We start from the raw sequence: 26,233 nt of genomic DNA, 5'->3' as shown, positions 1-26,233 counted from the left end.
CTGCCTCGGAGACTTTCATTTTACTGCGAGTCAGTGAGTTTTGCTATTATGTGTTTCTCTGTATTTATAACCTTCTTCTACTGTATTATTACAAAACCACATATGCCTCTCCTCAGTAAAAATGCTGTTTCGGTGCTCCTTATTCATCAGAGAACGGAGCAGCTACGGTCAAGTCTGTAACATTATTAGGAGTCCCCTGGAACTGGGAAACAGCACTGTTTGGAATATGATTTGGACTGGCTACTGGTGTTTGCCAGAGGCATGGTCTGCTAGGAGACAGGCAGCTTGGCAGCTGAGCACGGACAACTCCGTGGATGAGAAGCAAATTAACTGCAAGTCATGTTAAAACAATTCAGGCAGAATTCAGACAGATTGAGAGCCACCAGAGAAACAAACAGCACCAGCAGTTTGCTATAACACACAGAACTGCAAAGGAATGAGAACATCTTCAGCTGACTTAATTCACAATCAGCAAGCGTATCTAAATCTGGTACTCAGCAAGAGCAACTGGGGGATCTGTTTAAATAAATAGTTGGCTTCATTTTTTCTCATCACAAATTTTCCTTACCACAGATTCCTCACAACACCGAGACAAGTAACATAACCACATACACTATGTAACTCTTACTCTTTAACACAGCTCATTATCGTATTTAATTTACTCAAGATTAATTTCCAACATCAAAACACCACTCAGTGAACAGCACAGGGAGCAAAACTGTGAATGTGCTTGTCCAAGGCACATGTATTAGACAGACACCCTGCCTGGAAACAACAACGACAGAATTCACTTCTTTTATAGCTCAATATTTAAAAGCCCCAGGACAACAGGTTACTCTCTTGGAGGAAATAAAAAATGGCTTTACTGTTTTCTGAAGTTCACTTCTGGTAAGAGTTCCTCCTCTTTAATCTGAACCTACTCTTACTGAAACATACACTGCCATGTGGCTATTCTGACTGAAATAAAGTTGAAAACATGCACTGTCCAAACAAATTAGGCTAATACCATTTACAGCAAAGAACTGTTTTGCACTCATAGGCAAAAATCCAGCAGAACAGATCTAGTTTTGCACAGTTAGTGACTGTTTTGAGCCTGTTCAGGTTTTGACGTCAATCCCTCTACTGATACCAACTTCCAGTGGGGCTTAAATACATACACAGAGGTAAGGAAAACTCATCGCTTGCAGATAGCACTTGGAACTCTGTATCTAAACTCCCTGCTACCAGATCACCTCCTGGAATACTACATTGGAAGATCTGCCAGCCACATCAGCTTTTCCATCAGCTTCTCCCTGCAAGCAGGTTCTATTTTATATCAATGTAAGTATTTTCCTTCAGAGAGTTTGCAAAATAGGTAGACTGAAGTTAAATCTTCAAAAAGGCATTCCAACCAACCATTAATGTTGTAAACCTCATAACTAGGTATGAAAATAAACAACCATTTTTTTCTCATCTCTTTATAGGTTCAGTCTGATGAAACAATTTAATCTTTTTCTGAGGCATACAGAGCCCAATAATGTTTGGCTAAACTGTGTCTGCCCTTCAGAAGGAAAGCTGAACTTGGGGTAGGTTTAATAGTTCTATAAAGAAAAATACCTTGAAAGGAGCCCCCAGCAAGCTGTATCTTCACTGCAGTTTAACAGCAATACCTTCTGCAGATCATCAGCTATGCACAACTCCAGATTTTTTCCTAAATTTCTGCTGCTGGGTACCAGAATATCCTTGTTGGAATGATAGGACTCTGAAGTTACTGAAGAAAAGGTGATTCCTTTTACAGAATTGTATGAGAAGGCATTACAGCTTGGAAACACATGGAAAACACTTTCATCTGAATGGGACTTTACCACTTCTTCAAGGAAAGAGCAGAAGTACCAGTTAGGTGAATCACTGTCCAAAACTCTTGACACAGGGCAAAAAGGAAGTCTGAGAACCATACATAATAAATGGGAACTTCCCAACATTTTCTTCTAACTTTCCTTGGGCTTTGACAGCTGTACTAGGACAAGGGGAACGCACCTCAGCAAGAGACTCTAACAACTCATCAACAGAAACACAACTTCAAGCCCTTGCCAGCCACAAAGAACAACAGGAAGGTTTCATCACCTCCACTTGGAAAAGATGAGCTCCCACAGCAACAGGAGAGTGTTAGGCACAAGCATGTCTCCCATGAAGTGGTCATTCCTATGGAAGCAATGACCATCTGCCGAGCTTTGCTACTGCTTATCACATGCAACAACCAACAATCTTAAAAAAACAGTTCTAACAAGATGTTCTAGATGGCTTGAACACATTTTCTGGACTTAATGGACTCAACAAAAAACATGGTACACCACAAAAGGACAATTCCTTACTGCTGGAAATGACTGTGACAGGATGATCTGTTCCTCTACTCCCATCAGGTAATAATTGTTCAAAGATAAACTCTTTCCTCTTTAAAGCTGATTTCCTAAGGAACTTCAACCCAGTCCAATAAAAATTTTTGTAGTGTCTTCCAAGAAAACAGAACCACAATGCCACAGTTGCAAGCAAAATTGTTACAGGAAAGGAGACGGGCAGTGAAGGGAGCAGAGATATACGGAGTATCATGGAAGAGAACTTCCTCTGAGGTTTCCAGGTATCTCAGCAAGTCAAAAATCACCAATCTTTGAGAGTATCATGTGAAATCTGTGAAATCTTTGCTTACCTCTCTATAGACTGAGGAAGTATTTTACTTTAATCTCTCCCTGCCAATGGAAGAATATTTGTTTTGGTATCAGCATCTTCTCGCTCTCTGACAGTGGAAATTGGTTGTTTTCCACTCCTGTTTGAATTGTTGAAGAGTAAGGCTTATCCCCACCTTCAGTTCATGCAAACACAGGAACATGAGCTTCAGTTACCCTGCTCAGTTCTGCCTTAAAATAGCAAGTCCAGACCAAAATTCACAGTCGTGGCTGATGATGATCCAGACAAAATGAATCCTTGCAATTTCTGAGATCAGGTGAAAGGACCAGATTCTGGATATTTTTTCTTCTTTTTCTCTTAATAGAAAGAACGTTTATATAAACACACCACAAGAAACAAAACCAGAAAATGGAATGGACTTTCCTTGATTAGTCACATACTAAAAAAGGATTAGAACCAACCACCACAGAAGCAAGGTCTTGCACAACAAAACTGGTCCCAAACCATAAAGGGTCACGAGTTCCCCACACTGCATATAAACACGCTGAATTGAGAAAAATGGGCTACTCAGCTGTACTTGAACAAGGTTACTCAGAGATGCACATCACTTATTTTAAATATAATGAGAAGATCTTGGTTTTAAAAGTTTTTAGGTATTTTTTCTGCATTTGTATTTCACAGCTCTTTCTTTCCCTTAGGATATTGCTAAAGTCATCACCTAGAGAATCTCCTTCCAGCCTTGATATAGTTCTTCAAGCAGGATGGTAGCTACATTTTAAGCCCTTGAATCAAGCTGGGCACGTTCACTATTAGGTAGATCAGCTGCCTCACCACTTTTATTACAGCTCTTTAAATCTTTTAAGCTGTACACATTAAGTGGTAAACACCAGGGAATCAGGAGGTAAAAAACCAAACTAACCCACATTCTCCTTCAGCAGAAATTTCAGTTTCAGAAGAACTTTTCAGTTTTCAGAACTCACTGAAGTGTTTCTTTACTTTTCTTAAAAGCTTTCATGCAGCATCAATAAGAAAAAGCTAACACATAATCATGGCTGATAATCCTATTAGGACAATAAACTGGGGGATGGGAAGACACTGGAAAAGGATACCAATCCTCAAATGCCTACTAAGGAAAACAGCAAAAATAGTGAATGTGCTTCTCGGCACAAGAAAATTCAGGGAGCAAGTACTTGCTCCAAAATGGGAACAAAAAATCTTCAGGTAAAACAGTGAACCCACCTGCTCTCTTACTAAGAGAAGAATAAGATGTATACAAAGTACAATTTTTTAAAAGAAACACAATGCTTTTAAGCTTCATCTTATTCAACTAGAGATGGAGCATTGGAAAACACCAGTTTTCCTATTTTACTTGGCCAAGTTTTTAAAATTATTTTCTTTTAAGTGCACCTTCACAGAAGCACCATTTTATCACTTATGCTCTGTCATTAAACAGTCCTTTCACTATTCTTTTCCAATGTATTCCTTGATCAAACCAACTTTACTTTGCTTCTTGAACATCTCTAAACAGAGGCAGTCTGGGTCGCTTTCCCAAGCTGGTGAATCCATTTGCAGCTGGCAACAGGCTAAGCTTGAAGTCCTTGAAATATGGAATTTGTTTTAGATTTGTCCTGTTCCTTATCAGAGGTGGGTTTGTTTAAAATAAATCAAGATCTCACAGAACCTCCCCCACCAGGCTCATACAGACTCTGTCAGCAAGTTCTTTGCTTTGGGGTAATTCTACTTCAATTGGTTCACAGAGAAAAATTAGCAGTTTCACATAAAACTGAGTAGTGACTAGGAAAAATCTATTCCCAAGAACTTAGGTATCTGTACGTTCACAGAAATAAGCCAGATAAATAGAATTCCTCACTCTTCCCACAAATTTCAAAGGAAAACAAAAGAAAGATAAGCTGACTCTCTTTCAGTGCAGACCAATCAGCTTCCAAACAGCAAAATTAGCTGTCTCCAGCTTCCAGAACAGTTATGTCAACTTTCAGATGCTCTGACCTTCACTCAGAACACAAGTATCTCTTCCTTAAGCAGAAGCATCTCTTCACTGCAGAGAGAATGCTTTTTATGGTTTTTATTTTAAAAAAATTAGAATTAACTATACAGTACTCCACAGTGATGTCAGCACCTCTTCAAGAGTACAGGACACACACTTTCATGTCAGACAATGCAATTTTTTCCACAATTACTAACACATCAATGAATTAACATTTACATGTTAATTAACTACAGTTAACAGCTACTGATGTATGAATAGATAAAATACCAAGAGATAAAAATTGACCTTTTTCTACATATCAGAACATGGTGGGTTTGCCATCAAAATTTCATGAAGGAACTGTACCAAAACAACCCAGACAAGAGATAAGGCACAGGGCAGGAGGAACAGTGGTCAAAACACTGCTCTAAGCTCACACCTGGAAAACAAAGAACTAAAAACCAGTAACTGTATCAAACAGGGAGCCAGAGCAGTGCCTCGTGACAGAAGCAGATACTTCAGGTATATATTCCCTGCCCTGATCCACAGTGGCTGCCAAATTAGGCTCTTGCCCTTCCCTTTCACAGTTTGCATTAGCTTGGCAATCTATGTGAAATTTGATGCTTCCAGATCAGTTCCTTCATATTTAAAAAGCATTCGCTGCATGGCTGCTGACAGTGGTCCTTGACAAGAGGAGCAATTGCTACACCTCTCCCTTCAATCTCCAAGTGTTCACATTGCTTTAGAAGATGGCGTTGTCTGGCAGCTAAATTGAGATCCTGAACATGAGAAATCATCTGCTTCCTTTCTGCAGGATTATGCTACTCTTTTCTAATTCACCCTGCTAAGATACTCTCCAACTTTTAGCTTCGAGGATGTCTTTTTCAACAAGTGCTTTCATTTTTGATTACATGAGGAGTACTGCTTCAATTATCTCCTTTTCACAATATCACTGGTGACTGAAATGGGTAACTACAGACTCAGGAAAGCACATCCTTTAGTTCTGTCCCAGAAAAGGATCTACTGTGTTTCCTAAACACCTGTATGGAGAAAAACGAGTGCAATAAATAGAATACAGTAAATAGCATGTACATACTTTAGTCATTGCTCCTGTCTGTGCTGTGTTCAGCCCGGTGTGCCCAGCCATCTGTGGAGATACTTGGGTTAAAGTCTCTGCCAGCACACTGCCTGCATTCCCCTGCATGGCAGGGGCAGAATATTGCATTCCTGCTCCCCTTCCTCTTCCAGCTGCCCCAAGAGATCCATTCATTACCTGCCCTTGTCCTTGCTGAGGCTGATTCATTAAACTGTGACCAGAATTACTGTTGAGAAGGCTCTGGTGTGTCTGACTGAAATTAGTATTCATACATATCCCAGGTCCAGTCTGTGATGTTGCAGGGCTGCTCGTCACCATTCCCACTTTTTGTGCTTGAGAGTTCAGAGTTTGGGATGCAGGTGTGGTAGGTCCAGAGGTGCTGGCTGCTTGCTTGGCCAGGGCTGGAGCAGAGGAATCTCCTGGGTTCAGCGGGCTCTTACCCATAGCACCCAGATTCCCGATGTTCGCGCTGTTCGGCTGCCCTTGGACTTGACCGCCAACTCCCTGCTGCACGGGGCTGCTTGAGTTCACATTGCCAATTCCTGGGTTTAAGGAAGAGCCGCTGCTTCCCCTCAGAAGTTCAGAAAGCTGTTTGTGTTTGGAAGCTGCATCTGGAACGAGGTTCCCACTGCTATTTAAAAGGCCCAACTCGCCATTGGGGATCAGCTCATCAGGAAGATCATTTTCCAAGTCAAACAAAGATCCGAAATCTACAAGTTAGAACAGAAACATGGGTGAGAAAACGTGACAAACAAGTAGCTAAATATTTTATCTTTTCTACTTTGTACCAGTGTTAACAATGACAGGCATTCAGGACATCTTTACCCAAGACTAAGAAGTGAGTGAGGGTCCCTGTGACATGAACTCCAGAGCCTTTCAGAGCACAGTTATTACACACTGTGCACACACAACCACACAGGGTAGATAGAGCACTGGCCAATAAACAGGTTTTCTGGCAAGAATTTGGACAAAACAAAGCTTAAGAAAACGGAGGTGGCATGAATACAATGACCTAATCTAACTCTTAAATTTCCCTTGTTTTGGCTAAAAGATGAAGGCAGAAATAACAATGGACTTTTTCCTATTGATTTGCTCTCCCAAAAGAGCAATTACATCACCTTTTCCAACCTCCTCTGTAATCCCAAGACACCACCTCTCACCCAGCAATTCTGCCTCAACCTTGTCATTTATGTGTGCACATGGCCAAAGAACATCTTCCAGCATGGCTTCAAAACATCACCAAAGAACAACGATTTCCTCAGCAGTTTGATCCCAGTCTCACATACAAAGACATTTAAGATCAGTTTCTAGTCATTGATTTGTACGATGATTTGCTACCTCAGAAGATCCTGAAAGGCACTCAACATTTTCTCCTTGTAATGCCTCTTGAATCGAGTCACTGCTCGATTCCTGAACAGCTCAAATAATTCAAACTGCTCTGTAAGTGCCCAGCCCTCATTTACCATGCCCAATATTGACAGAGATAATCCACACACTCTCCAGATGAGCAAAATAAATCAATCAAATCTTCATTAAGCCACTTGAAGGAACAGCTCTGCCTGGCTGCAACATCCAGACTAATAAAAAAGTGGTGGGGCTTTTTTTTTCCTTTAAAGGAGCAACTCAGGTTCACTAAAGTATTTTACTGCACATCATAAGCAACATCCATGTAACAAGGTTATTTAAGCATGTAAGTAAAAAATAGAAAGTTACTTCACTGTATATAGGTACTTCCATGTGAAAATAGAAGTTACATATTTGAAAACATAAGGACAGGCACATACAGCAATATTTATAAACATTTAAGCAGACCAGCTCCAATACACCAGAGTAGCTGTTCAAACATGCAACACATCTTGGAAGAGTTTTCCAGTCCAAGGATGTGAACTAAAACAATCACTTCTCACTGTAACATAAATGTGTGAAAACTTTATTTTGCCCCCTAAGCCAGCCTTGACAAACCCCAGTCCTTCACACTGAGCAAACCACATTTTTTCCAGGTTAGAGAAAAGTTCTTTACTAAAGAAGGACATTACAAAAGCTTCATTGTTTTTAAGTTTAATTCATCCTTCAACCACAAAAAGTTGGTGCAAGACTCAGGCTGCAAAAATGATGTAAGGTGGTACATTGAAAAGAGACAACAAACCTCAAGCAACACAAACTGTATCACAAAGCACAGCTGCACCACCAAGGCATCTCAGTACACTTTAATTTCATGCATTTCATCAGCATGTGCATTTCCAATTCAACCGAACCGAAGAAAAATTAATAAAAATGGTCAGACTTGCAATGACCAGAGAATTACACAACCAGGCACAGTAAACAAAGACAAAAACATTAAATTCTGGCTGTTTTGAGGTGCTCAAAGCACCACATCCTTCAGGGGCCCACACTCTGCCATCATCACCTACTGGAGTCAATAAAGCCTCCAGGATCGCACGATGTCGGCCGTGACAAATACACCCTGCTCAGAACAGAGCCCCCATTCCCTTCCAAGCAGGCAAGGAACAAGCTAACATTTCATTTAGCAAGTCGCATTAAAGTATTTTTAATTTCTCTTACTTGCTGCCTTTCCTTTCAGGTCTTTAGTTCATCTTTCCTGCTTGTCTTCTAAAAAAATTCCTGGTGTACTTTCGACTCCATTCCTGCAGGTGATCACTTCATCTCTCCTCCTCTTTCCCACACAACCACTCAACGCTGACCATGCTGCAGTTTGCCATTTCCTATACATTTTGGTTCTACTTTCCTTCTTCCAAGATTCCCCTATTCCAGCCCAGAATGCCAGCAGGCTCTGGGAGGCTCTGCCACCGGTGGTGGCTGCAGCTGGAGCCTGACCGAAGCCATCTGCCCACGTGTCACTGAGGGTGGGACACAGGGCCAGGGCTGAGGCCTCGCCTTTGTTAAAGTGCTCTCACCACCCCATCTCTCCCCAAGTTCAAGGTTTATAGTGCTCGTTCACACAACTTCTGTAAATCCCATAAGAAGGTGTTTTTCCAAGCTTCTGCACCAAAACTGATAATACTTCATGGACAATAGATGTGTGGGTGCGGGGATAGGGGCAGAGGAGGAGAGACAAAATGTGAAGGGGGAAGATGTTGCTGTGGTTTAAAGAGTAGCTTTTTTCCAGATGTATTTCAAAATGGGATGCTGGAGTATAAATGCTCAATTTTTTTTTTGCTTGGCTGGCCGGACTCTCTCAGTCTTGCCAGAGCCAAGAACTGGAAATGTTTTTGCAGTTTACAAAAAAAAGTGAAGAAAGGATTTGGGAATACTGCCTTTTAAAACCTGAAATAATCTACCACTCCTAAGCTCCTGTAAGAAGGCTGTACATTATGGTTAGACACAGAAAATGTACAGCTCTGGCAGAAGGAAAATAAAAAGCAGGTAAACAACCTAACACAATGGTCCTGTAAAAATTCACCAAGAATTCAATTGTTCATGCAATGATTAATCATCTTCTTTTATATTTCATCAGAGTCATGCACATTAAAAACAGCAACACAAGGCACATTTTACAACGGTTATAAAATACAACAGAAAACAAAAATCTACTTGAGCATGTCTGCAACAAATCCATAAAGATCCAAATCCATAAAGATAAGAGATTGTCTTGGCAGTTATAAAAAGAATAAATATATTTACACACATATAAAAATCTGGCATAATAAGAACACAGCCCATTTCTACTGATAGAAAAATAAAAAGCAACTGCAGTCTCTCCATCCTCACAAGAAGAACAAAATTGATCCCATTCTCAATGCTTCAACTCTTTCTCAAAGGCAGCTACCAAGAGCCTAAAAACCGAGGGATGCCTTTGCTATTACATGCAGTTACCTGAAGCAATGGTCAGGAAACACCTTTGCTGAGAAATCCCACCGAGCTTTAACCTGCTCCGCCCTCAAACCTGCCACGCACCCAGCACACATCAGAACAGGAAAAGTGGTCTGGATTTTAAAGGAGAACAGATTCCCTACACCCATAAGGCACATACCTCTAATTCAGTGCTCAGGAAGCAGCGAAGCTGACTAAGGCTATGGACGTTCACCTCAACATGTCTTGTCTCTAGAACAGCACTTCTGATCCTAAACCTCATACCTCTCATTACCCCTGTCACATAAAACCAAACGTCCTCTTAACAGCAGAGCACCAAAAAACCAGAGATTACGTTTTCTGGAAGGCATGGAAAAGCACTAGGCAAGTACCACACCCCCACTCTTTCCAAAGAGCTCTTTTTCCAATTTGAGCATTCTGCATTCCTTGAGCAGCTATTTTCACACATAGAAGATAACCACACTTGAGACACTTTCTCTCCTAATTTCAGCCTTGTGAGCTTAAATGTCAGAGTTTTCTGCCTTCCTGGACAACACTTTCATCAGCCAGAATAAAAAAAGATGTTCCGTTTCCTTCTAAGCCTTCTCAGAAGAAAAATCCCCAAAACTGTGCTGCATCCTGAAGGCAGAACATTCTCATCTGTATGACTGCTTGAGACTGTTACCGGGAGATTTTCCTAATATACATATTCAATCAATTAACTTGTTTCAATCTCACCATTTTTTCCCCCTTAGCTCAGCCCGAGAGGTGACAAACATCCTAAGGTGTTTCATTATGTGACTTATTATCTCAAACGTATCTCACAGCAAGCAGGAGGAGAACTATCAAATTCAGTTTCATTTTTTACAGCATAATCTCTGCTTGAGACGTGACTGGGAGTTTTCCTGTCAAAAACTGACTGCTCGTGCACGGAGCAGACACTGAAGTCCAGCACACAAGCAGTATTTGCACCATGCCTTTCTTTCATGCCAACATAGCTGTTACATTTCAGTGAGCCCAATTTTGTTTTGTAAGGCTTCTTTCAATCACGCCAGACCCCAGCAGACAAAGCCTCAACAGTTCAGAGCTCCAGCCATTCCCTAAAATTCACTGTCAGGTAGTTCCCCTCAATAGCCACACTGTGTGGTACAGTCAGCAATTACCACATCCATTCCAACTTCCTCTTGAGGTTTGGGGATTCTGTAATTTATTGTTTCATAAAAGACAATTCTTGCTTTTAATGTTTTACAGCAATTAAACAATGCATTCATGGAAAATCTAAAATTTCCAGTAAGGAAACTTTACATTTGTGTCTTTTTCTAATGTGACACCAAAAGCTTGTAAACGGACATGCACCTGGACCTTGACTTTCAGCAGAGCAGCACCACTTCTTCTGAACACAATGTTTAGCAACCAGGTTGAGAATGATGGTGATGAGGGACCTGGCTGGGTAAAGGAGATGGCTGGGTGGGGGGTGGTGAGGGGGAATGAGGGATCCAACATCAAGGATCTGGATGAGTCTCAACTATTTATGGCTTGCATAATAAGAGATTTGAATATTTAACTAAATTTCTACCTGTCTGATCACTTAAACTACCTGCACTTGGGATGAGAAAGGAATACAGTCTGGGTCACTCATTCCTAAGTCACTGGACTGGTCAAAACTCAAATATGTTGATATGAACCTCACCTTTCGGAATTCTTGGGACTTTAGAAAATTCATTGGAATCATCATCATGGCTCTCTCTTGTTTACAAACCCACAGTCACTCAAGTTGGAAGGGACATCAGGAGGTCTGTCTGCAGCCCAGGCCTCCACCTCCTCTCAAAGGGCACATGCTCCAGCCCCCAATCTCCTCGGCAGCCCTTCACTAAACTCACTCCAGCTCCTCCATGACCTTCCCAGTGATGGATAGGAGGCAGTCTGTAGCTGACTGTATTGTCTTTGAACCCTTTTTGAAAATGGATCTAACACTTGCCTTCTCTTGCTTTCCTGTGGCTAGGATTTTAGAGACAGCTCCTAATATCTTCCCCAATCCATTTTTGTAAGACTTCAGCAACTAAGTGACTTTTCAAAACTGAAGCTTGTTATACAAGCAAATCACTAATGAAAACTAATGAAAAAAAAAAAACCCATTCTCTTTTAACCTCTGCTGCAGTACTACCAGTATTCCTGACTCAGCTCCTGACACCAGCTCCAACACCAGACACACGAGCCAGGATGGGGAAAATGTGCATATCCACTAAGGTGTGATAACAACTACCACCTGATACAGGAAAAGCCACCTGTTCTGTCCCAGTCCTCCCCCTCACCTCCACGAAAAGAGAGCAGTATAAACTGAGATCCTCCCTTGGTCACACCAGGTTTAGTTCCCAGCCTCTCTTTCCACTTGCATGTTGTGTACCACAATGTCATAACCTCATGGTTCTCTCTGCTCTACTTGTCCAAGTTGTCTCCATCATCTCTCTTTTGCTGTGCTCATAGTGACAAAACAACCAGTGTTAGAAGTCTAGAAAAACCTGAGATACTGGTTTATTTCAGAAATAATTTCTGGGTTTAGGGATTATTCTACCCTTTCATAAAAATAAATCATAGATTATTTAAATGTTTCCCTATCAATTACAAAGCAGTATATAAGGGCACATTAAATGGCCCTTGCACCTGGCATTAAGGTTCAGATAAAGAAGCAAATATGAAAGATATCCAGATAAGAAGCTAGTCTCTAATCTCTTCCCAGAGGCCAGAGGGGAAAAAAGCCAAGGTAACTCCAAAATGTGTGGCAGAAGCAGCCCAACAAGAGCACTCACTCTGGTCTGGTCTTAGAAGTATCGGATGGCAAATGACGGATTGCCTTTGCTTTCCTCTGCCTCTCTCCAAAACCATTCTTTCTCTTAACTGTTTCCCAAAGTATCTTCGCTATTTTGACACAGTTGCCATGTCTGCTCTTGTGAACAACTCTAAATCCCACCCAGCAGCATCCACAAGACACACATGGCTACTGTCACAGCGCACATGGCTACCAGGCTAACACTCTTACAGACCAGAAGGTTTCATTAAATTTATTTGCCATGAGAAGAGAAATCCGGACAGAAGGAAGAGGAGGCAATCTGCCTATGGACTGGGAGACACCACACTGGGAACATCAGCTTCTCATTCACAAGATCATCCTGAAGAAGATTAAATACTTTAAGGTTCTTGGAGCACATTAACATTAACAGAAGCACGACTGTCTTCTCATCCTATCACAAACACACACATCGTGTCTCTTGCCCAAATTTAACAGCTGACAGAATATTTAAGTTCAGAATGACCCTTTTAAAAGGAATCATCTGAGAGTCTGGTAATTAATAGTGGGCACTTGCTTAAGTCAGCATGAAATGCACAGTCCGTACCAAGCCAGTATCTGCTTGTGCCTGCCCTGAGTTGGCTCCCACAGCTGCCAGACCCACAGCTTCCCTTATGGCTGTGCCATCCTCACTGCCCACCTGGAAAGGAAATCAGCACATAACGCACAAGAACACAAATTGTCTTGACAAACAGACTTTAACTGTGACATTCCCTGGACAGAGACTTCTTAGTGAATATATTGCCAACACAGGTGGCTCAGATTTTGAAGTGTTCCATTCCCAATGCTCCCCACAATGACTGACAGTGTCAGTGGTGAGAACTCAAGCTCAGTTCTGGCTCAGGAGCTCCCTTCAGCTACATGAGTCCTTCTAAGAAAACTCCCACCTTAACACACCTTCTCCAACAAAACCACAGAACATGCCTATTCTGTGAAGAGCGAAATATATAAATATGTACTTGAAGTAATACTATTAAACAAGGAAAAAAACCTAAGCAACATTACTATGAAACAGGCAAGTCTGGGGTCTCCTCTGTGATGTATAAAAGCTGCAAAAAGTACATTTCCATTCTTTTTAATGCCACTTTTTCCTCCCTATTTCTGATACCAAATTTAAGGGAACTGTCTTCTGCTTGGCAACTCAAATTCAGCTGTACAAGGACATACAACCCAAACCAAACCAAACGTACATGAGGAAGCAAAAGCAGATGTGCATGTAAAACTAATGATTTTTGTATATTAATGTCTAAAAAAGCTTCCAACCGTAAATGACAATACAAAAAACCATAAATCCCTCATAAATCTTTTACTTTAAAACACTGATTTCAGTGAGATGAGGCTGTTTTGAACCTTTCTCATTAATACTTTCCTTTAGGGAGTTTATGAACTTAGGAAAAAACTTCACAGCTATTCCAAACCAGACTCATACTCAGTACTTACTCAACTCAAGCCACTCGGTAATTTCCCCATCTCTTTTGTCCATGAGATGAGACTACACAAGAGATGACACAGAAGTGATGACATCAGCAACACCCACTAATAACCCAGCTATCGAAGTACCCAAAGCTGGGCAGAGCAAGAGAGCAGCTCGTGTGCTTCTGGTGACACACACACGGACAGGGGCTGCAATCTAATGTCCCATTTTACTTCTCACACTGCAGCAGAAAGTCTCCAGCTCTCATTCCTCTCTCTGCCGTGTCCAACTGCAACAGGAAAAAAATGACTGGGAGACAGGGAGAAACAGTCATTCAGGGAAGAACGACTCCTTTTCCCACTGCTGTCTTCCCAAGGAAGCTTCCACAGCACTAAAGGTGACCGGCAGGAAAGCAGGGGATTATTTTACAGACTTACAGATGTATAAATAAAAATATATCCAGACACAAACTGCAAACCAAAGATATTGTATTTATCCAGTGCCATAAACAAGATCCTTATTTCTCAATGGTGGCAAATAAGAAAGCAGGAAAGGAAGAGTATGTTAAGAGATTTAGATTACGAGTTATAATTATCACTGCTAATAGAAATTTCAGTTTTCTTTTAATTCACACTTATGATTCTGCAAAACACTTAATAGTATTTGTTGAAGCATCTTTATTAAAGAGTCTTCCAAATAAACAATTTAGGTTGTCTCTGTATCTTAGACATCTGAGAAGACAGATGGAAAACATAACATATGTTAAAAGAAAGATTTACAAAGCAAAAATTCTTGAAAGTGTAAACCAAATTAGGGTGGAAGTGTCAGATTTCTAAGTTATCCCTCATGTTTTTACACTGTATAAGAACAAACCCCAGATTTTTTCAAATCAGGTTTTTCAACTACCCCTTCCACCCCGATTTCACATTAACCTGCAGTGTTTTGTTAATAGGGTAAGGGGGTTTTTTTATGTTCTTCTCTCTTAGCAGGTAGCAACAGTAAGTACAATATCTAATAAACACTAAGAATATGTGGGGGTTTTTAATGTGAAGCTGCAGGTATAATAAAAAAGCACAGCATGTTGCTGTAGAAATAATTAATGGCACTGGACGATGACTCCAAGGAATGTCCAGACAAAATAGAAAGTGAATAATCTGCAGCAAGAAAAACTGGGAATCATTTCACAAGCTACCAAGAGATCTCTGGAGTACAGCAAAGACACAGCCTCTATTCCTGCCTGCTGCTGGCAGGGCTTCTCCAGAAGCTCTATGCCACAGCACAGGACAGCATTTTCCTAGTTAAGTTTAAGTCACTGGAGGGGGAATAAGTTTGGAAAGGTCCCCAGTACATGTGCAATTATCAAAGTATGAATTTCAAAAAATAAAGGAATAGGCAAAATGGTAGGACTGTGGACTGCCACATATGATCAGGCTGGCAGATCATCTGCTCAACTTTTCATCCCACACAGACATGAGTGCCAAACTCCTCGGAAAAACCTGTAAAAGCCCACAAACATTGAGAGAGTACACAATACCCTGCTATCAGCAATGCCTCAGGAACTGGTAAGAATTAGTTGCACTAGACTCTATAAATGAGCCCATTTCTAATCTGACAAATCTCCTGTCCCAGATCACAAACACTGGCATCAAGTTATGCAGGTCAGTCACTGCAGGTGGAAAAAACCCCAACAGTTTGTATCAAACTTCTAGCTCAAAGTAAACATCTTGCTTGACATCATCCTCTCCCATCCACCACCCCCATGGTTACATGAATCTTAAACAATATAACCATGAAGTATTCCACAAGAAACAATATAGCTATGAAATATCACACCTCATTTTTCCCATCCCAGATAGCTAGGGCACAAGTACCACAAAACAAACAAACAAACAACAAAACAAACAAAAAGGACATCCCTATGGAGTAATCACAACTACGCACACTCCTTCACCTACAGCTTTTCAGAAAATTAATTTCTTCCCCAAGTTTTCTGCCTATAAATGCAAGTCTGTTCACTTAATGAAATTATCCTTTTCCTTGTTCTAGGGAGAGGATAAGAAAGCCCGTGTGTAACTGTGATTCTTACTGCCACAGCACACACATGACACTCAAGTTTTGCACGTATCATACAAAACAAGAGCAGACCAATTATACAGGCTTCCACGAAGCTTTTCAGCCACGCAGGAATGAACCCTTTAAAACATCCATACTAATGCTTTCAAGTGCCCAAACAAAATCTGGGTTTAGATCACCGAGACGTCACTCCATCTGAAGTCTCTGCTAAGAATGTGAACACAAGCTTAGAAAACCTCGCTGCCTTTCCTCAAGCTACTTTGCTGTTGTCCACCTCTTTTCAAACTAAAACCTAAATCCACTGCAATACACCTATCTGGTTTTTGGCAGGAGAGTAGGATCAAATCAGGCTGCGCATTGACACGAACTCCCTTCTGCGAAGTTCTGTGGCTGGCTGGGACTCAGCCAGAGATCTACTTATCTCGGCACGTAGGGAGGCACGTGCAACAGGGCCAGCCTTTCCCCAGTGCAAAATCCGGGCCCTGGATGCCAACACATGGGCCGTGAAGAGAACAGGAGTTATTGGGGAGCTGGGCTCACAGCTTTTGCAGCAGCAGCCATGCGGTTTAATCTGCGTACAATCAGAAGTTAGGGAGGAGAAAAGAATTAAAAATCAACAAACCCCCCTCCACAAGGAAGTATGACGTGAAAACCTAGCTCTAATGGACTTTGGAAGCTGCTCAATCTCACCTTCTTCCCAACTTCACCTACTTTAGGAATTTGTTAACTCCTGATGCCATCAGGGACACCCTCTGCTCTGGCCCAGATTACGCTGTGTTGTTTCTGGAACTGGCGCAGCACCACAGCAGCAGAAGCTGCGGGGAACACAATGAACACAGACAGAAGTATGACTTCAGCGAAACCCAGACCCTCACCAAGCTACCTGCAGAAGGGACCACAGTCCAGGGGCCCCTGAACACCTCCAGCTGTGCTGCTGCTACATTCAGGTGCATTTTTCCCAACCAGCCCGAGAACGCCACCAGGTCTCTGTATATTCAGCTGAAGGACCAATGCCAGCAATGTACAAAATAATCACAACACTCAGTGTTAAAATAACACACTGCCATAAGCAAAGTTACTGTAATTCTACTTTTTGTAGAAGTCCCTTGTTTATTCTGTGGTGCTGGATGAGAACGTCTCACAACAGCCACAGAGGAGACAGATGTTTAGGTATGAAAATGCCTGTGTATCCAATAAAGCAGTAATTAGACAAAAGCACTACTCCTACCTGGCTAGACAAGGAAAAATCTTTCCCACGGACGTTTTACCACAGGAGTCAGCTCGTTCAATATGGCACAGCAATGGCAAGCAAAGTTAACAGCCAGGAGTCTTAACCTTCCTTATTGATACAAAGAGCAGTGGGGCAACTGCAGAATGGGACTATCACGAAATTTAACGATGGTCACAGTACCCATTTCTGTTATCCTTTCATCTCTGCTCCCTTCTGCAAGATCAGACACCGGATTTAGCTGCTTAGGTTTAACAGAAAAGGCTGTATTTTCAGAAGGTAAGCAGACCAATTTCAATGGCACAAACTTTGCCCCGGTAAGCTGAGGAGCTATTTTTATCAGAAAGATTAAAGGCAGCTAAAACTTACCCTGACAAAAGGAGTTGCTTAACATCACCGCATCAAAGCATCAAGAGAAATATAAACAAGGAGGAGAGCAGTTGCTTTCTGCCCAATGTTCAGGCCTGCCATCAGAGCCTCGGGTGCGAGCATTTGCAGGCTTGAGCTGAACTGTTCAGCCAGGCCCAATGCGGCAGCGGTGAAAGCACACCCCCCTCACGGCAGCCGCAGCACCCACCAGTGTGGGGCTACCACTGCAATTACAATTCTGTTCAACAGAACAGAATTCTGTTCAACTCACTGCTCATCCAGGGCAAAAGCCTCAGACCCATCTCCCCAGGCTCCCCCAATCAAAAGGCCACTTTCCACGTCATAACAGAACTTTTTCATTTAAGTCCCAGCACCAGGGAGCAGCCTGGTTTAGTTCCAGGAGCAGACATTTGACAGCAAACACTACTCAAACTATTTGTATCACCTGCCACAATACACAGAAACCTTCAGCAATCCTTCACCAAGCAGCATTAACTGCTGGCAAGAAACCTAGAAGTGCTTTTCCTAAAAACAACCCTCTCTTTAAGTGCACAAACATTACCCGCACCCTTGGCAGAGAAGTATTTTTGCCTATGGAACACCAGGACGACGACGGAACTCCATGGACACACTTGTCCAGAATACAACTTGGGGTTTGCCATCCCAGTACCCACAGGCCCCCTGAGCCCTGTAGAACTTTCTGCAGATGCTGGAGTTCACACATCTAGCACCACGCAGAGCTCCCTGAGACACACGAGAACTTGCTGAACAGGACATAATTAAGACTGAAGCATTCCAGAACAGCCCAAGTGAACTTCAAAAAAGAAAAAAAAAAAACAACCCAAAACCCAAGACACCGCTTCAAATACCTCTCACTGGCTACCAGGAGAGTCTAAAATGTCTAGCTGAAGAATTAAAGAAAAACTGTATTTGTCCTGTGTTACAAAGTGCATTTCATAGCAAGTTGTGTATCAGCTTTCCATATATTCCACTGCTTCCACAAAAGGGATTAACACAGCTCAATCACAAGACCTCACCTAGATATTCTTTGATACTGTTTCTTTCTCGCTTGTTTCATTTATTTGCAGTCTGAGAAGAAAAGGTTTCCATAAAAAACCCCTAAAGGACCGAAGCATCTGTAAACTGTTGCCAAATGCAGATTGAGCAAGACGAAAAACCCACAGAATTTATCAGCTCAATTATAGTAATATTTTTTTTTTTAGTCTATGAAAACACAGCAGGCATAGCATGATTAACTTATCACTATCCCTTCCACAAGATTCATTAACCTCTGAAAGCAGAAATTCAAGTCCAACAGACTTCGTGTTCTTCTGAAACCACTCTTTCGGGGACTGAATCAGTCAGAACACCAGCAGAGGCCGGTCCAGGCACACATGCTCTTGTGCACACACGTGTGTATTTACAACGGGCACACGCTGGCTGGAAACAAGACATGCTGATGTGTTTTATTATCTACAAATCCATCACAATTGAAGAAAAAAGCACGCCAGAGACACTGCGCGACACAGACCAGTCGCAGTGACTGCCAGGCTGCCGGGTATTTCGGCATACAAGCAACCCCACAACTTCAATTATTATCTGCAAATCGTTTGGGGTTTAAAGGAAAAATGCTTGGAAGCCAAAAGCCTTAAAACCTTGGTCACAGGTTGGGAAGTAAAAAAAAGCATGAAGTATTAACTGGAGGGTAGAACTAGATAGTCTGCAAGGTTCTTTCTAACCCAAATCATTCTATGACTAAGAAGCTATTAAGGAGTTTTTATTCTGTAGTGTGTTGCACACAGGGGCACAGTGAAAGAGCCTGTATAGGGATACTAGTTGTGGGTAAACTGAGGGTTTAAGGAGTACATAGAAACCTCGACTACCCTTCCAGGAAGGCATGTTCAGCTTTAAGCTGAAGGAGGGTAGATCTAGATTCAGAATCGGGGAGATATCCCGATTCCTTCCTTTGACGGTAGTGAGGCCCTGGCACAGGCTGTCCAGAGAAGCTGTGGCTGCCCCATCCCTGAAAGTGTCCAAGGCCAGGCTGGACGGAGCTTGAGCAACCTGAGAGAGTGGAAGGTGCTCCCCAAGGAGATGGAACAAGACGGGCTTTAAAGTCCCTTCCAACCCGAACCATTTCACGATTGTACGATAAGCATGATGGTACCCAGGACGCCTGGCCCTTCTTCCCTACCCGCACCCCACTCACCTGTGCACCCCCATCACCCAAACCGAGGCATTAAAAACGAAGATGATGGATGAAAAGAAGGGAAACCCAACTCAAAAAACGTCTCTTTTCAACCGCTATTTATAGCCGGGACGGTACTTGGCGTACGGGTCCCACCCGGTAACTTCGACTGCAGGAGGCCCAACCCACCCCCGCCAGGAATCGCGGCAGGGCGGGCGGTCCCCCCAGGCCCTCCCCTCCGGCGGGGCGGGGGGGGTGAGGAGGGTGAACCGCCGTAGAACCCCGCCCGAGCCACCCCCGCGGCCTTACCTGTGCTATCGCTGGCGGAGAAGCCCGGCGAGTTGAGCTTGGCTCGCTTGGGGTTGGGCGGCCCGTCGAGTAAGTTCTCCGCCATGGTGGCCGAAGCGGCGGAGCCGGTGATCGTTGTCGGGGGGTGCCCGGGGGGGGCCGAGCTCGCTGTCCCCGCTCCTCCGCCGCACGGGAACCCAACAGCGCCGCTCAGTGCCCGGCCGGCCGCCCCCGCTCCCCCATGCCGGGCCGCCGCAGGCCGCAGGGAGGAGGGCTCGGGGCGGGGAGCGAAGGGCCCAGCGCCCCCTCCCTGCCGGCCGCGCTCCTCCCGGGCGCTCCCCCCGCCGCGGTGCCCGGATGGCGGCTCAGGCCGTCACTCGGGGCGCATTCCGCCCCCCCACACGCTCCCCTCGCCTCGCCCCGTCCCCTCCCCTCCGCGGCGGCGGCTTCGCCCCGGCCCCCGCCCGCCGCCCGCCCGCGGCTGAGGTAGGGGAGGGAGGAGGGGGGGGGAGGAGAAGAGAAGGGAGCGGGGGGGGGGGGGGGGGGCAAAAATTAAAAAAAAGGAAAAAAAATCACCAAAAAGCGGAAAAACGCGCCGACCCCCCAAAAACGCCCCAAAACAATGAGCGCGGCGCGGCGGCGGCGGCGGCTCCCGGTGGCGGCGGCGGCGGTCGGTTGGCTCCGGGCGGCTGCGCCCCGCTGGCTCGAGCCCCCTGTGCGCGTCGGCGGCGCTCGGCGCGGCTGCCCCGTGCGGCGGCGGGGCGGCCCCGCTGCCCCGGCCCGGCCCGGCCCGGCCCGCTCCGCCCGCGCCGCGCTCCGGCTCCGCGACAAGATGGCGGCTGTTGATTCCTCAATTAAAAAAAAAAGTTTTTTTTTCTCTTCTCTTTTCCAGAGCCCTCGGGGGCGGGGCGGGGGCGGGGCCTGCGCGCTGCGTCACCGCGCTCGCGGTGCGGCCCCGCCCTGCCGGAAAGGCGCGCGCGGCGCCGGAAGCGCCCGGTGCCGTCCTCAGTTGCTCCGCTGAGGGGCTCGGGATCGGTGGTGGGAGGAGTCGGGCGGCGACCCCGATCCACACACCGCGCCTGGGGCGCCGTACGCTCGCGCTCCGCCGCCGTGCCCCGCCGCCGTGCCCCGCCTCGGTGCGCTCCGCTACCGCCTCGGTCTCACCAGTTTGCTTCGGTCGGGGCTCCCCCTGGAGCACCCCTCACAGCGTCCCCTCTCCGTCTCAGATGTCCCAGATGTCTCAGGTGCCTCCTCCCGGTGCCCCCTTATAGTCTCCCCTCAGTCCCCTCAGAGTGCATCCTCCCCGCCCCTCCCCAGGTCCTCTCTTCGGTCTTCCCTGTTTTCTCCTGTCGGGGCTCCCCCTCAGGACCCCAGAGCTGTCCCCTCACAGTGTCCCCTCTCCGACTCCCCTCAAATGTCTGTTCCCCCGTCACAGCGTTCCCCGCAGTCACCCCTCAGTCCCACCAGAGATGTCTCAGTGCTCTGTTCACAGCGACCTCTTCAAGTCTCCCCCCAGTCCCCCTTTCCCCTCAATCCCCTCACAGTCACCCCCACAATCTCCCCTCGCCGTCCCACCGCGGGTGGCTCAACGGCCCTTCAGAGTCTCCCCTCAGTCCCTCAGAGCCCTCGTTTCAGTCGTTTGCCGGTCTCCTCGGTTTGCTCCTGTCAGGGCTGCCCCCTCAGGACCCCACAGCTGCCCCCTCACAGAGTCCCCTCTCTAACGCTCCTCAGATGTCTCAGTGCCCCCCTCACAGTGTTCCCTCCAAGTCTCCCCATGGTCCCCCCTTTCCCCTCTCAGTCCTTTCAGAGTCACCCCCACAATCTCCCCTTTCAGTCCCACCACGGATGGCTCAATGCCCCCTCACAGTCTTTTCTCCCCTCATAGTCCTCAGAGCCCCCACCCATCTCTCAATCCCACCATGGATGTCTCCTCTCAGTCTCTCCCTCAGTCCCCCTCTGTTTTCCCTCTCAGACTCCCATCAGTCCCCACAGAGTTACATTTCCAGTCTGCCTTTTCAGTCTCACCATGGATGTCCCCTCTCAATGCCCCCTCACAGCCATCCCCCTCAGAGTGTCCCTTCTCAGTTTCCCCTCAGTCACCCCTCAACTTCCCCTCTCAGTCCCACTGTGGACATTCACTCTCAACGTCCCCCTCACAACATCCCCTCCCAAGCTCTCCCTCAGTGCCTCCATTTTTCTCCCCTGCCCTCAGAGCAGCTACACACGAGGACAAATTTCCCATTGGAGCTGACCCACTCTCAGGCACCAGCATCAAACCCAGCCTCACTTTACAAACACTTTCTGCTCTGTCTAGACAGACTTCCCCAGCCCAAAACAGGTTTAGAAGACTGGAGCTCATATACTTCCATGGATTTCCATACTGGTTCCCAACCTGAGAATCAGGTCATATTAAGCCCCGGTGACGTGTGTGGCAGCAGAGCTCCTTGTATCCAAACTGGTTGCTTGGGGCTGTTTTCATCGCCTTCGTGTTGGAATGTCCTCGAAGGGCAGCCGTAAAGGGAGGAGAGGCTGGAGAAGGGCTGGACACAATTCTAAGGATGTGTTGACGAGTTCCATAAGCTGAGATGGATTAATCAGCAATAATTTATTGGTTTAAAGGAGATCTACAACGATAGATTCCTTTGCAAAGAGTAAGTCTGCCTTTTGTTTACTGCAAAACTTGAATTCATTACATTTACTTCTACATTTACATGAATTCATTACATTTACTTGCAAATTCTGTATTTATTTACATGGTGCCTGTCCTTGCTGAGGTCTGGCTGTAATCACCTGGAGGTCTCTGACAGGCCTCTGCTTCTATCACTATATTAGTTACACAAGTAAGGGCTCTCTGGTTATGCCTGATTTAATTTCCTTCAAAAGCAGTGAGTTCCCATCTGTTTCAGGATGTTTCAGTGTGGGACAGGGTTTAGTGTCTCACAGTGGCTCTAGATGTGAAAGCAACAGCTCTTGTCCAGCAGCATTTTACTGTGATAGAAGGCATTTATCCCAGTTTAGCTAAAAGGAAAATATTTTGCTGTTGGAGGCGAGGGGTGGGAGTCAGGTCAGACTGTCAGGGACAGCCAAGGAGAGCAGTGTCTTTTTCTGGCTCTTGCTTTGACTTTTCAACAAGTTTGGTTGGTGTATTTTTAACTACATCTTGGATCACGCTTTGTGCTGGCCTTGGCCATTACAACCTGGGCAACCTGAGCTAGTGGGAGGTGTCCCTGCCTGTGGCAGAGGGCTGGAATGAGCTGGTGTGTAAAGTCTCTCAAACCCGAACCAGTCTGTGGCTCTACAGTTACATCACTTATGGATTTGCTGGAGAGGCTGACACCAGAAGCCCTCCATAGCACTTTGCTCCCCTCATGGCCCCCTTCCCTGCTGCTGCACTAACTCTGCAACTCTGGGATGAAGTCAGGATGGAGATTTACCACAGGGGACAGATCCTGAGCAGTCCCACAGCTACTGCCCATCTCCAGAGGATGTTCATGCTGCTTCATTCTGGGCAACACATCCATGTTACACCAGTACTGCAGCCCTGACCGCATAGCCACATAGCCTGACAGCCCCACTGCTGTGACAGGTGCTGCTGTGTTGGTGCCTCTGAGGGAAATGCCATGTACCCACTGTTGAGAATGGGGAGAAAAGCAGAGGACATATGGAGGCCATGATTAGCTGGGAGAGCTCCTCTGTCTTTACAGCAAGTGCCTGGCTTGACACATTGATGAAGTCAGAGAGGGGCTGTGAGTCCCAGGAACAGAGTGGGAGGGGAAGGAGGTGCTTTGGAGGGAGGGAATCCTTTACCCCAGGCAGTAGGGGCAGAGGAGGAGGATCCTACTGGTGCTGTGTCCTGCAGCTTCTCAGTGCTGCAATGTCCCCTTAGGATGGCCCCAGTTGCCCCTGCCATGGGATCAGAACAGCACTGGGTTAATGGCAGGAGGGAGAGGAAGACCTTGGCTGTTATCCACTGCCCCTGGAAAGAGGGCTATGATTAAATACCCTGAAGGCCTAAGAGTAGCTGGGTACCACAGCCCTTTGGTATCAGTATTGCAAGACTTGGATGGCCTCACCCGCTGGTAATGCCAAACATGGAACAAGCTCAAACAGAGTAGGAGGATTTAATGAAAAGAAATTCTTTGAAAGACACTATATATCAAATACACCAATATTCCCAGTCTGGACCCCAGTGCACAGCTCCCTGCTGCCCCAGCTGATGGCTAAGCCCTTGAAAGGATTCCTGAGGCCTTCATCTGCGGTGCTCAGGAAGGAGGGTGAAGCAGGTGCTTAATGGATAACTCCTTTATTCAGGGACTAGTTCCAAGAGAAATTGCATAATAAAATCTGCACTGCTGCAGCCCATCGCCAGACTTCCTGTCTCCAGAACTAAGCTGTTTAAAGACACAGTTCCTGAGATCCTATCTTCCTTCCCTGCCCAAAACATGGAAGTATCATTTCTATAGCTTGTGACCTCAAAACCTTACAGCCAAACAATTGCCAGTGTTCGAATAACTTCTGAGGAGCTCTGCCCTGTAACTTGTAGTCACTGTGGCACCATCAGAGCAGTTCTCATTGGGAATGGGAATCTGTTTTTCCTGGTAATGTTATGCAGCACCTGGTGGCCTTACCATCCCCATGTGCTGCCAAAGCTGTCCAGGATAGAAGAAAAGCCCAGAGCCTGTTGCCTCCTTTCCTCCTTGGCCACTGCAGAAGGTGCTGCCTATTTTTTCTCCAGGCACATCTGGTTACACACACCCTGCATTCATGGGATTGTGGAGCAACTTTCTGTTAAATAAGTGTTGTTTCTGGCTTCTGATTTTCATTGTGTGTGTGAATTCTGTGGTGTTCAGGAAGTGGTGGTAAGCCGGGGACCGCAATCACAGCACTGTTCTGTGTTCAGCTGTGTGTCTGTGAACTTCTGCAAACCCTTGGCTCCTTGGGCTACAGAGCCTGACACACGTCCCAAAGGGTCTCCTCGCTTTGTTTCATGCAGAAAGACTATTTGCAGGTGGCTAAACATGCTCTGTGGGTGCCATCCTGTCATCTATTGCTGCCAAGCACCAGTCAGATCTGGTTCTGCTCTCCTTTTCAGTGAGTATTCATTAATGTAAAGCCATTTCCTATCTACTTGTTGAATAGAGTCTAGTGGGGACTGGATGTAGACTTGGACTTCTCTGTGAATTGCTCAAAATCCTGCCCATCATCTGTCAGGACCATCTAACTTTGATGTGGAGGAATCCCCCAAGTAATGGGTAAGGCTATCTCACCAAAGCAAGAGTAGCAGTTCAGGAAAAACAGAGTCTTCTGTCATCAGCATAATGGAATCTGTCACTCCGAGGGGTCCTTCTTTCTTGTGTCCCAAATGTGAAGCCTTTTTGCTGCAGTTGCCTGTAACTTTGCCATGCCTAACAAGCTATTAAGAAAAATCTGTATAAATCTCTGTGCTCTCACTCTGGGTTGTTGCTCGACAAATCTCAGACTCTGTCTGAGAGACAACAGTCCATTTACTTTATTTTTAAAGTCTAACTGCTACAAAAAATGTCTGTCTTTGGGGTCTGCTACATTATGGTTTCTCATTTCTCTGACACCAGCTTGCAACCTGCCCCACAGTCAGTTTGAAAATCATATTTCTATCCATAAAATAGTAATCTGGGTAATCTGGGCAAGTTTCATGCCTGCCAGCTCCCTTTTAGCAGTTGCAATTAGTGGTTTATGGGTGGTTTCAACCAACATGGGCCAAAATAAAGACATGGAACATTTTTTTCCCCTGCAGATTATGGTGAAAGATCCCTTTCCTGAGCACACAGAAAGGCAGGATGCCCATGGATACACTCTGACCACTTGAGATGGGAAGATTTCAGTGATTCTCACCTCCCTGCCTTGTCCCTCGGTTAAAGATGTGGCCTTCTCATTGCACCATCAGTAAGAGAGGGCATTCACAAGCTCTTCAGGTGCTGCCACTCACAGTTTGGCATGAGCTGAATCCCAGGTGCACAGCAGTCTGAGCTTGGGTGCTGAGCTGTGCGCTCAGGCAGTGAGCACTGCTCACACTCCCCTCTGCCAGATTCACCACAGGCTCCCCCTCTTGCCTGAACCTGTATCTTGGAGCAAGACCTCATCCTTCCCACCAGGGCTGGTGCTTCCCTCCATTCATTCTGTTCCCTCCACACAGCTCAGAGCAGTGGGCTGTCAGGATCTTCAAACCTGAGGGATTGGGTGATTCCTCATCCCTTGTAAGGTGTGTCCAGATTCCTCGCATCCCATATCTGTCCTC

General features: G+C 45.4%; 1 protein-coding gene across 7 annotated transcripts in view; it reads right to left on the bottom strand.

The window, feature by feature from the left end:
• Window positions 1-20,373, bottom strand: part of CREBBP (CREB binding protein) — a 95,298-nt gene extending 74,925 nt beyond the window's left edge. For 6 of the 7 annotated variants that reach the window (XM_069029401.1, XM_069029403.1, XM_069029407.1 and 3 more), the window contains exons 1-2: window positions 19,981-20,373; window positions 5,745-6,454 (exon numbers count right to left, since the gene is read on the bottom strand). In XM_069029401.1, coding sequence (XP_068885502.1) covers window positions 5,745-6,454; window positions 19,981-20,065 — 795 coding nt within the window. In that variant the 5' untranslated portion in view covers window positions 20,066-20,373. The remainder of the gene's footprint in view (window positions 1-5,744; window positions 6,455-19,980) is intronic. The other variant, XM_069029406.1, reaches the window with a different exon arrangement.
• Between the last annotated feature and the right edge of the window lie 5,860 nt (window positions 20,374-26,233).

The sequence above is a fragment of the Aphelocoma coerulescens genome, chromosome 14 (genome assembly GCF_041296385.1).
Source record: "Aphelocoma coerulescens isolate FSJ_1873_10779 chromosome 14, UR_Acoe_1.0, whole genome shotgun sequence".
Taxonomy (NCBI): domain Eukaryota; kingdom Metazoa; phylum Chordata; class Aves; order Passeriformes; family Corvidae; genus Aphelocoma; species Aphelocoma coerulescens.
This window is presented reverse-complemented; position numbering and strand designations above follow the sequence as displayed.